Source organism: Cyrtonyx montezumae, unplaced genomic scaffold (genome assembly GCF_038088225.1).
Source record: "Cyrtonyx montezumae isolate F1298 unplaced genomic scaffold, pur_monq_1.0 scaffold_3, whole genome shotgun sequence".
Classification (NCBI taxonomy): Eukaryota; Metazoa; Chordata; class Aves; order Galliformes; family Odontophoridae; genus Cyrtonyx; species Cyrtonyx montezumae.
Genome location: NW_027072034.1, coordinates 123325547 through 123338377, shown reverse-complemented (window position 1 = coordinate 123338377; position 12831 = coordinate 123325547). Strand labels below are relative to the sequence as shown.

Below are 12831 nucleotides of genomic sequence, written 5' to 3'. Positions count from 1 at the left end.
CAATTTTCTACATTGAACACGTGAATTTCTGAATCAAACTTTTCCATTTAATCTGACCTCTGTTTTCTACTTTCTTTTTGTATATTAGTCTTTCTGATTTCTCATGCAATGTACAACACCTAGAATTTGAAGATTATTTATTGGTTTGGTTTTGTTGCTCTTTTTTTAACCACAGAGCATTTAACAAGTCCTAATTAAATGCTTGATAACGTTTTCTTCTGCTTAACACTTCTGTTAAATCTGATCATTTGCAGAATTCCCCTAAGTACAAAGTTCTCACATATTTTAATTTTAAAAATGTAAAATTTAATGGTGCTTCATTCTAGAACATCATCTCTTCCTTCTTGCTTACTGCTAAGTGATGACAATATAAATGATTTTTATAACAAGAAAATTAAAGATCTCATTCTATCCCCAAAGCTTGTAGTCAAGACAGAAGGAGGAAAAAAGAAGTGCTGGGTGAAATAGCAGACAAATAACACTTCTACTTTCCTATTCCTTCTTCTGCAATTTAGATTGTATGTCAGGATGACATCTGGGTATGTAATACTAGCAGTAGGGTGCAGGACAGTTTAAGCTGTGAGTTGTCAGTACAGAGAGGATGTCTGACTGCACAGAAGCGTATCTCATAATTCAAGGACAGAGGTGGCTGTGCACCCTTTGCTGAGGATTAGGGGAATTGTCAAAAATAATGGTGGAAAGATAAAAGAGAAAGCAGGACAAAATGTTATGCATAGAAAAGGAGGTGTTAAATCTAGAATGTCAGTGATCTGTCATCAGTAACTTTGATGACAGCTTTTTCACTGATCATGTCTCATATCCAGCTGGAGTGGCTAACCATGATCAACCTGACTGAATGGAAGTCTGTGCAGCAGTTATTAACAGTTTTAAGTAGTTCATGGCCATTAGGGCTAAGCATTAAATTATACTGTTGGAAGGACAAACGTATTTTATTTAAGATAGTAACTCTAAGGAAGGTTTTAGTGAAACAAGTCTGGTAATGCGCAGCACCATTGAGTGCAAAAGAATAGGAGCTTAGCTGAGAGTTTAAAACCAGAGGCTGAAAATCAGGGCTAGACAGAGCAACAGGACTTCAGTAATGACCACATCATTGTAAATAATAACGCAGCTACAAAATTAGATTTGTCAATTTATATTGTCAGTTTGGCATGCAGCTGTATGTCAGACAGGGAGCTCTTTAAGCAAAATAGTATATTTACCAAACGAGAGCAGTGCATAATTATTAAACACGTTTCTTGTGAAACAAAAATGAAAAATATTTGAGTGATAAATATCTCCTGCAATGTTCCCTATTAGTGTGTCTATTCTCAGGAGAGTCACCAGCAGCAGAAGGGGCTCTTTTGTCACAGCTATTTTGTCTTTACTTCCCATTTTCAGAAAGGTCAGGAAAAGCTTGTTGAGGTCAAGTCTTTCAATCTTCACTCAGTGCTCTAGAGACTAACTCTTCTGATGATTAGTGGAAGTATATCACCACATCTTGCAATAGCCCCTTCACAGAAACTACAAATGCCATCATGCATTGGTCTGTGCTGTGCTCAGGAAGGAAACCAACTGAAAAAACACTGGTAGTTCATCCCAGGGAATGAGAACTGGTTTGCTAAGGATAGTCTCTTATTAAAAATCACTTTGCTCAGCTTTGGACAGGTACATAACTCAATTTCTGGTTTCTATATAGAGTGTAGTTATAAGATGATTTGTTGTCAAAAAATGAGAAAATATCAATAGCTTTTCTATACTGGTAGCTGTTAATAACTGCTCTTTGTGGAAAATTGGTTCTCATTTAAAAAAAAAAAAAAGATGCTTATTTACTGAGCTTACTGAGTTATTGGGGGAGTTCTGTTCTCACAATATTTCATTATATTTTCCTTCTTTAAAGTGCATGGGTCCTCATTATCACTTGTCTCCAGCACGTCGTCTCTCTACTCTACGGTGAGTATTGACATTTTACAGAGTTCTGCCTGCCTCTGTTCCTGTTCATTTTTCATAAAACTTTAGGTTTAGGTTTAGAAGGATAAACAACTGCAATGCAGTAATGCAGGGACATTTTATTTTCAATGTTGATGTTACTGTTATGCTATTTTAATATACACTATTTCAGTCTTTTTAAGTGATTGACATAAAACTGCTTAAAATCCCCTACTGTATATTCTGAAAGCTTGAAAGAAGGTAGTAATCTATAACTCTCACTTCAGGAGGGACTTTATGCTGTTGTAATTAATAATGTTGAGTGGTTCTGATAATTTTCAAGCTATTTTTCTAATTGTACAGTTTACAAAGTTTTTTTGTCACGTTACTGTTCGAGATGCACTTTAAAAACACAAGATTGATTCAGGATAAGGGAGATATAATTTTCAGTTTACATTTCGATTCATCTTTGTTGAAAATGACAGCATTATTTCCAGTGACATTATTTCCAAAGTCATTAATCTTAGTTAGATAATTAGATTAAGTAATCATCAATTGTATTCTCCTTTCTCAAGCAGAAGATATTTTCTATTTCTCTTTTACTGTTTTTTCAGTATTTTTTTTATTTCTTCTGCATCATTTGTTGTTCCAGTTGTTCTGCTAACAAGAAATCATCCAGATGGGAGGAGTTAAACAAGTTTCTCCAGTCCCTAGCTAATAAGAAACAGCTGTTTTACAACCTTTTTGCCAGTGGGAATTACGTGATGTAGTCACACCTGTTCTGTGCCATGCATTCATGAACAGTCTCCTCCTTTCTACATTTTCAGGTGTTGAATAGTGTCTGTTCCCTCCCTGGAATAACATGGGCTCCTGTACCCTGGGCCAGCACTAGTTCTTGCCTGTGAATACCAAACCCATGTAGGCTGATGCAGTTGTACCACTTGTACAGCTGGTAGCTCTGTCTCCATACTTAACTTATGTTAGCCTGGAAAATGGGATGCATCTATGCGTAGAATAATCTAACGTCCACCACAATGGTGCCTCTCCTACTTCTTTTTAGTAGTAAAAGGCATTTAATTGTACAGGGACATGTCCAAAATGTTGGTACATGTGCATTACTTCTGTCTAGGCCTTAGCAGTAAAGTTGCAGGGAATTCCAGTAGTGATCAGATCTGAATTATCTGAGGGGCAGTGTGCATACAAGCTGTCTGCATATGAGACATGACTAACATACAAAGCAAAGCTTCTTGCTTTTGTTTTGGTAGTGAAAAAATCTTTACTGCTATTTCCCCATCCGTGAGATGCTATGCACATTTTTCATGGGGAAATTCCAGAATTATAATTGAAGGTTTATTGTCAGAATTAGAAGAATATTTTGAAACTGATGGGTGGTAGAAGTTGAATTATGAAGTGACACTAGATGCGTTCAGCACCTGATATGTCTGTATTTTTGAAATATCTCTTTTCTGATGTGTGCATTGTAGTAAGGTTTTACTAATGTTTTCAATGTATGTAATTGTCTATCACTAAAGATTGCAGAGTGTTCTGAGAATCTTAGTTGAACCTCAGAGAATGATAATTTTCCTGTAAAGCAAACTTTAAATTGTTTATCCAACTTAATGCTGTAAGCCAGTGGAATAGCTTCTGAAACTTCTGGCTGTAAATTCACGTTGCAGCTAAGCCTTGCTCTTTAAATCTTGGATCACGTAGGCGGAATGATAGATGTTACAGAAAAATCTGAAAAGGGCAAGGAAAGAATTAGTATGCTAGAATTACTAGAGTTGAGCTCTAGGGATAGTTTTGGTCAGAATTTCTCATTCTTGATCCCTTTGATCCGGTGAAAAATGTAAACATTTTCAGAAATTAATATGGAGATGGGGGAAAAAGTGGAGTGGAAAGATAAAAGGTAGACAATCACTATCAAATCTTCTGAAAGTATAAGAGCCGTGATTCACTTTTCAGTGTTACCATGCTGTGCCCCATTGCCTCCAGAAAGGAATAGCTTCACAGGATTTTGTTACATGTAACTCACTTTCAGCTATTAGTAGATTTGAGAAGGAATACAAGAGCTGAGTGTTTTACCTTCAGTACTTCAGTACTTTTACTTCAGTAAAAGTCATTTATCAGATTTCAAGCATTGCCTTAAGCCTTGATGCTTCAGACAAAGTATTCAATAAAGATCAAGATCTTCACATATTTTTACCAGAGGATAGCTGGAAAGCTTGAACACGCTCTCAGAAGATTGTCTCTGTGAAAATTAGAATATGAGATTCAAAAGAGGCACTTCATGATTTGCTGTTATTGCAATGAATGAGTCCAATGAGACAGATCTTCTAGTATTTTCTTTATGTATTGGCTTTCTTTCTGGGTTTTCAGTTGAGTTTTCAGAACTTACTTGAATAGACTGGGAATCTAGCTTGTTGAGATATGCTTTTACAGAGAGAAACATTTTGTTTCTCAGAAAAGTGTGCCATGTGAGTGGATATAGTAGACTCTAGGATTGAAACACTGATCCTGTTTTGACAGTGAGTACATCTAGCTCTCCAAGAGGCTGAAAAAGATGCTTGATAGTGTAAATTATGATAGGTTGTCTCCAGTTTTAATCTCCTGCTCAGTAGGTGAGACACCACAATTTGCACATATTTAGTTAATTGCTCTATTTTTCGCACTGTCTCTTCAACATTAGCTACACGTAGAATCCCCAGAATTCATTAGATGTGCTAAGCCAAGCTTGAAGGAGATGAGTAAAGGACATGCCATTTGTATGCTAATATTTTAAGACTTCAAAAAAAAGGAAAAAAATTACATTTCAAGGATGGGATGCATGGATGCAATAGAGAAATACAGGGAAGAGGAGAAAATTGCTTCCTTTTAGAGAAGAGTTTTGAAGTTGTGAGCCTATGACTGAGAGCTAGATTACAGTGATGTCAGCATGAACTCCTAACTGGAAACTGCACACTCCTGTGTGGTTTTCAGATCTTATTTTGTATGTTGATAAAAAACCCAGAATCCTCTTCTTTCTCTTTCATCTACTTCTTCTACTCTCCACAAAAGATGACCTGTGGCATCCATCTCTGTGACGTCTGGGGGAGAGCCAACACTTCCCTGTGTGCTGGGGGAGCCATCTGCTAACAACATGCAGCACTTCCCTCATCAGTGGGACCACAGCAGCCTCAGGTCCCCACGTGGCAATTTCAGCAAAGGATCACCAAGCCTAATTTTTGTTTTCTTTTCTTGTCATGGTAGAACTCATAAGGGGACTTAGTCTTTCTTGATCCTCTAATGATTTTTTATGCACAACGTGTTTGAAGTAACAATAATGAGAACAGATTTCCAAAATTTTCTGTGGGCAGATCCTGCTTTTGTGAACGTAATCATAAAGCCAGTGTCAGGATGTGTCACATCATTGCTGACAAATAAAACAATCACTATTTTAAATTATTCCCATGTGGTGATGTAGGTATTAGAGTAGTTTCAGCTAAGTGTTGCACAGGGAAATATAATAACATCTCAGCCTCTTTCTGTGGTAATTGACTAGTGTATTGAAAAAGGACTTTTCTAAGTCTTTTATTTACCAACACTAGGTAAGGAAAAAAATCTTCCTATAATCAGGTGACAAAATTCAAGCAACATGAAAGTTGTGCTTCATACAGCCTCAAAACAAACAAGCAAACAGTAAAAAAAATATGCATGACATCTGGGAAATTTCTGAGGAACACTTACCTTGGGTTTTCCTAGCCTTTCTAATGTTTTGTTTTACATCTAATTCTTCTACCCATGTGTTTCTTTTACTAATTACTTCTGTTCTACCTAACATCAGATGGTTTCTCTGAACTTCGGCTACTTCAGGTCATGGGGTGCATTGATTTCCAGTACACTGGTTCTTATTTTGTGTTACAAAATGGTTTCTTCTCTCATGTTAAATCTTTGCTTTCTGTTAAAATCCCACTGAAGCCAAATGCCTCCTAAGTTAGTTCACTCCCCTGCTTATAGATTCAATGACCTTTATCTTAGCAGACTTCCAAAGGTGTGCTTTGTAATGACTTAGTTTTTTAGCTTGTTGGAAAAGGCTTCTAAATAAATAGGAAGCTTAGTATCATTATATGACATAATGCATAAAAATATGGAAAATATCTAAAACTGTTAAAAATTATTATTAAGTGTAAGCTAAAACTTTAACATACCTCTGTATATCTTAATATTTTTGTCATTCCACTCTGTATGGAAGAAATTAACTTAAACTACAAGTAGTCCTCTTCCCCCACCTTCTCCCATATATGTTTTACTGGTACGGTGCCAACTTCTCTTCGCAGGGATTAGTCTGTTAGGATTATTGCACAGTATACAGTTAAGCAACTATAGTTACAGGAGCCATAATATTCATTATGGTATAAAAGTTGGTAAGTACAGACTAAGGTACATTCATTGACAGCATAGCAGGTTTTCTTTCCTATGTTAGAAATTTAGCTGCAGTCTTACAGTTGTTACCGTTCCTCTTCTACCCCTGGTTTTCATCTTGTCAGTATGCTGGAAAACTCTTTGGGTTTTCAGCTGGAGCCTTTCCAAGTAAGTTGAAAAGAATTTCATTTATTGTTTTTACTGCATACCCCCCTTAAATGCAACAGATCCATGAAGCTATTCATTTCACTTTAGTGTAGCTGGTGTTTATTTTCTGTTACCTCAATTATGTTGCTCATTGTTTCTAAACCATTTCTTCGTTTTCTTCCAGGCAGAGGAAAAGGCACATTCAGAGGTAAGAACACTTCTTCATCTTTGTAATTATGTGTTTGTTTGGTATTATTTAGAATTATATTGTTTCTCTGATACCACTAAGATTATGGTCCACTGGGAAAATGACATCTAGCGGAACTAAAAGGCATTTTCTTAGCATTGTACTGAACGATTCCTGGCTGAGGTTCTGGAAATGTAGAAAAAAATCAATGAAAATAAGGGTGCTGAGCAGAGGAGTTGTAATACATCTGATTTCAGACTTAAAATCACTCTGTACTGGGTCTAAGGGACTGTACTGTTCAAGGTAACACGCTGGACTTCTAGAGAAAAATAAGTAAAATGTTCACTTTGAACTTCCACCACTTAACACTTTGCTTTGTATTAAATTTCTCAAACTGACCACTTCGATGAATTTCAGAGAAACACAGATTGATTTCAGATATAAATCAAAACTGACATGGAAAACAGCTTCTTTCTCCTCACAGTGCATAAGAATGGATGGCACGAGTGAGTCAGCAGCTGGATACAATTACAGTCTTTCTTCATACAAAGTTCTGGTTATATTGAAAGGGCACCAAGGAGTAGTGGCAATAAACTGCAGCACCAAGGGGTCCATGACCACTTCCCAGAACTGCATGTCTTCAGATTCTGCATTTATTCTGCTCTTGTTTTCAATATTCTGATCAGACAAAAAAGTAAAAAAAAAGTCTAAAAGATATTTTGAGAAGGTTGAACAAATAAACATATTTTTCCATACTTACTGCATTACATTTCAATATTATACTTACTGCATTACATTTCAATATTATTTCTCCTCGAGATTTTCTAAGCTCCTTTGTCTGATAGTTAAACCAAAGGAGTTTAAAAGGTACATCATAGCTCAGTGGTGTAAATGACAATTCCTTGTTTCAGTTCCCTTCATGAATGGCTCTATATAGTGGTGTAACAACATTAATGAAGCTTTCTTGGTATCTAGATGTGCCCAGTGAAATTGGCATTTCCTTAATTGGAAGGTTCTGATTAAAGTATTGTCTAAGCAGGCCACTGAAATTATTGCTTCTGAAAACCAAAGAGAAAACTTGGGAAAAAAAGAAAGGTCAGGATAGAGAACAGCTCAAAAATGTCTTTTAATCTGAGCCAATGCAAATGATTTAAGTACTTTTGTATCACTAACATACAGGACATTGCTTACCTTTAAAGTGTGTGCAATATTCCCTGTTGGTTTTCACGGGAATCATAAAGTTAAAATATTGCAGTAGTCCTTACGGTAGAAGTATTAGTTTGAGAATGTCATGTTCTCCATTTGCTAGGCTGTCTGTGGATATTTTACTTCTCTAGTTTGCACTGATTTCTTTTATATCTGAATATGAAAGGGGTTCAAAGTGAAACTCTATCCCATGCTTAAGTTCAGAGCAATGCCTGGAGTCACTGTAAAATCTCAAGTAGAGTCAAAAGCTCTTAAAATGTTTCATGCCTGATATCTTGCCTTTTTCAGCTATTATTAAGGATTATATTTCTCATAAAAGAATATAGGAGCTTTGAATTTAGTTAATTCTACATCAGCATGCACATTTAAAGCTACATTTTTTTGTTAAGTTGATGAGAGATTTTTTGGAGGTGAAAAAGAAAATAAGATTTAGAAAGGTTGAAAGTTGCATATTTGGGTCAATGTCATGTGAGAACTATTGTGTTAGAGAAATGTGTGTATATATATATATATGTATATATATATATATATTACCATATCTCATCTAACTTCAGACATCTATGAAATTACATTCTCTATGTCAGAGGTTGCCACTGAAGCCTTCTTCATGGTAGGCAGTGGGGGAGTACCTTTTGGCACTTCAGTTTGCATCTACTGCAGACATTTAACACATAATTGCATCACACATTTATAGCCTGGCGAAATGAACCTTTACAAATTCTTATTGCGTAATTTCAGGCCTCAAAGAGGGCTGTTGTCATTGGTTACACTAAAAATATGTTTGAAACCTACATAGTCCGATAAAAAAAAAAGTTGCTTGTGTATGCAATTAGAGAACTGCACATATGAAGTAATGAAGCATTTGCTCACACATGCTCCTTAAATTGAATCCTTTAAGGTGTATTGCTTAAGCGCAAGAAAATTTTTGGAGTAGTATGAAGTGCTTAATTTTATTAATCTGTATTTCTTAAAAGTTTTGAGATTAAAATGTGAACTTAAGGTATTGTTTAACACATTTAGTGATCATTTGTTAGTGATCTCTTTAGAAAAATGTTAAAAAAATTCAACAGGAGACAGTTGCTGAAATACTGACAGTAGCCTTTTTTCCATCTAGCAAATTCAGAAACTACGGAGAGAGCTTGTTGCATCACAAGAGAAAGTTGCTACCCTTACATCTCAACTTTCTGCAAATGTAAGTATTTACACCTCTGCTAAAAAACACTATCAAATAGCTTAATAGCTTCTATTCAATCAGGTACCAAGGTGTGATCTAGGACACTTCTACTACTTCTTTAACTTGATGTTTTTAAAATGAATTATTTCATTCAACATTCAGATCACCTCACCTTCAGGCAGAAAAAATCTTATAATAAAACACATACGGAAATGCATGTTCTGAATAGGGAAATGGTTGTGATTTCTCTTTTCTCTGATGTTATTTCCTGTACCTTAACATGGAATTTGAAATGTTAGACATATTGTCTGGCAATTTTCATTAGATACTACACAATTAAGAGTGGCAGATTCATGCTTTGTGATAGATGCATCAATCCAGTCTATTTAGATTGTTAAAAATCATTTTGAAATGTATAGGGATGGGCTTACTGTAGACCAGGATAAATAAAATGCTGTGGCTTAGCAGTAACATAGAATCATAGAATCACTGAGGTTGGAAAAGACAACCCAACCGTCCACCTATCACCAATAGTTTTCACTAAACCATATCCCCCAACACAACATCTAAATGTTCCTTGAACCACCTCCAAGGTTGATTAAGGGGAAAGAACACAGTTGATAGGCATTTACATAATATGTAAATTTGCAAGCTGCAGAACTGATCTGGATCTGTTTCTGGAACAGAAAGTTCTCATTGTCTGCAGAGTCTATATTTTCAGTGAGGAAACACACCAGTAGCTAAAACCAAGCCACTTCAAATTACTTTTTTTATATATGTGCATGTAAATCTGCATATGAACAACATGAAATACTCTGATCCATTACATGTCATCCAAACTATCAAGACTAAAACTTACTAGAGATCTTGAGCCATAGTAAAATTTATGTCAGTGTTGTTGATATTAAACTGCTAATACCAATATATTACCATAATTTTTAAGTTGAAAAGAAACTTTTTTCCTGACATATAAAATGATACAAGCACCAAAAAATAAGTTAATATTCAAACTGTAAATTACCAGATTTCCTTAAAATTTCAGTTTAATATTGTATCTTTATGCTTCAAAGCTGTCAATGCGTTGTGTAAGCACAGTTCAGAAAGTGTCTTTTTTCATTGCCAGGTTGAACTCTTGATAGAATCAAAAAATCATAGAATCATAGGATGGTTTGGGTTAGAAGGGACATTAAAAATCACCAGTTACGATGACCCTGTCAAGGACAGGGTTGCCACCCACCAAATCAGGTTGCCCACGGCACCATCCAGTCTACTCCTAAACATGCCTGGGGATAGGGCATCCACAGCTTCTTTGGACAGCCTGTGCAAATGCCTCACCACCTTCTGAATAATAATAATAATAATAAATATTTTAATATCTAACCTAAATATTTCCTCTTTAGGGTTAAAGCCATACCCCCTTGTCCTATCACTATCAGACCATACAGAAAGTCTGGCTCCCTCCTGCATATAATCTCCTCTCAAGTACTGGAAGGCTGCAGTGAGGTCTCCCCTGAAATCTCCAGTCTAAACAACTCCAACTCCCTCAACCTTTCTTCATAGGATAGGTGTTCCAGCTCTCTGATCATCCTTGTGGTCCTCCTTTGGACCTGTTCCAACACCTCCACATCCTTCCTGTACTGGGGGCCCCAGGCCTGTATGCAATACTCCTGATGGGTCTTCAGAAGTGCAGAGTAGAGAGAGGACAATTACCTCTCTCTCCCTGCTGGCCACCCCTTTTTTCGTGCAGCCCAGGATACTGTTGGCCGCCTGGGCTGCAGGAGCACACTGCTGGCTCATGTCCAGCTTTTTGTTTTTTGAAGTAAGGAGATACAACCAATGAAAGGGCATGAATTGAAGATTTTGATAGAATTTATTATAGTTATATTTCATGGAGATAAGCTCAGCAAAATACAGATAGATGTCAAGGTAAGAACAATATAACATTTACAAAGAATGTGCAAGCTTTATTAACTACTCTGATATGTAAGTAATGAAGAATGGACATTTCACAGAGAGATCCGTCATTCTTCTTCCAATTGTTGATATGATCATTATCAATTATCAATTGATATGATTTATTGAACATGTTATCAGAAAATAATGCCAGATGGGAAATGTGAGCTGCAATCCTGTCTGACTACAATAAATTTGGATTATGTTACCAGGTATTAACTGAATAATCTGTTATATAGTGATTTTTAAATGCAATTCAGGATATATATTTGGGGATTTATAGCCAGTGTGCCTACCCTGTTCTGTGGAGTTCCTTTTCTTGTGTATTTTAGAAGTAAAATGTTAATCTTAATCTCTCACAGGCTGAGCAATTCTTTCCTGTAGCTAGATCCATCTCTTGCCAACAGAGAACTGTATGAGCAAGGTATATATAACAGTGCCTTTGCTGAACAGAAAGCTACTCAGTCATTTCTGTTACCTTTGATATAAAGGCTGTCATCTCAACCTTAACCCTAAACTCCTCCAAATTTCCATACTTTCCATGTCTGAAAATATGCAGTACTTTTTTTTCCCACTGTGATCTGGAGAAGGAAACAATAACAATGTCATGTTCCTTCTCATTTCATTTTGGGCTGGAATTTTTTATTATACTTTCCCTTTGTAGAACTGAGAAAAAAGAGTCTTTCAGTCTTTCCATAACCATGTTATTTGTGTCTTTTTTCTCTTGCTTTGCTACAAAAGAGACTTCATAGTGCAAGTGTTATTAAAAGACCATCAGGATGAATTTTGACCTATTTGGTCAAGCCTTTTCTTCATGTATTATTTTATATCAAAACCTATCAATTTGGAAGTTAAAGCATTTCTTAGGCATTTGGAAACCTCTGCTGAGACTTTTCTTACTCATTTTAATTCATTATTCAGGCATTGTTGGATTCAAGTTCTATGCTTGATTTCAGCTGTTTATTTCATTTGATTAACCCCAAAGTGTTTTGCCTGCATGTGATTAAATCCACGCCGGGCCCAGCTGTTATTTGGATGCTTAATTTACTTTTTCTTTTATATATACTCTGGCTTTTCCCTGGTGTCTCTTTCAATGTTACTGAAGGGCAAATCTCAGTGCTAATTAAGGGCTGTTTTCAGTGCTGAAAGTGTCCAGCCAGCAGACTTCCATTGTGTCCAACAAGGGCTCAAATTCCAGCAAGCAGCTTGTTTGGAGGGCATTCGATCACTGCTTTGTACTGTGTGAAGGAGGTATGCTTACCCATTGTAGTAGACTCTGGATGCCACTGGAAAGTGGCTAGGGTTTGCTGGCTAATGCTCATTTGGCCAGCCCTGCATCACTGTCCTGCAACCAAACAAGAAGGTAATAGCCTGTGGTGAAGAAAAAAAGTCAGCAGATATACAGTCACTGTTTGCAGTCAGCCAGACCTCTCCCACCCTCTCAAACCTCCTCCCATTAAGCTGTGTCAGGTGGGATGATGTTTATTTGTTTCATAAACCTGGACACAGCAGGTCAAATGGGAAAGTGAATCAGTCAAGTCTTTGGATGTGCCAGGAGTATATTTAAGATAGGCTAAGAATTGAGGTATTTGGGGTTTGGGAAATGTTTTATATCAAATCTGTCATCTTCACACTGAAGCATGTATTTCCTTAGAGCACGTATGTCTTTGACTGTGTCCAATGGTAATTTCAGATCACAGAATCACAGAATTGTAGGGTTTGGAAGGGACCTCTAGAGATCATGGAGTCCAACCCCCTGCCAAAGCAGCTCCCTAGCCCAGGTTGCACAGGTAGGCGTCCAGGCGGGTCTGCAACGTCTCCAGAGAAGGAGACTCCACCA

General features: G+C 36.6%; 1 protein-coding gene across 2 annotated transcripts in view; it reads left to right on the top strand.

Moving 5' to 3' along the window:
* The window catches only part of NAV3 (neuron navigator 3), a 258103-nt gene that overhangs the window by 212457 nt on the left and 32815 nt on the right, over positions 1-12831 (top strand). For both annotated transcript variants that reach the window (XM_065743241.1, XM_065743240.1), the window contains exons 20-22: positions 1898-1950; positions 6656-6679; positions 8979-9056. In XM_065743241.1, the coding sequence (XP_065599313.1) occupies positions 1898-1950; positions 6656-6679; positions 8979-9056 (155 nt within the window). The remainder of the gene's footprint in view (positions 1-1897; positions 1951-6655; positions 6680-8978; positions 9057-12831) is intronic.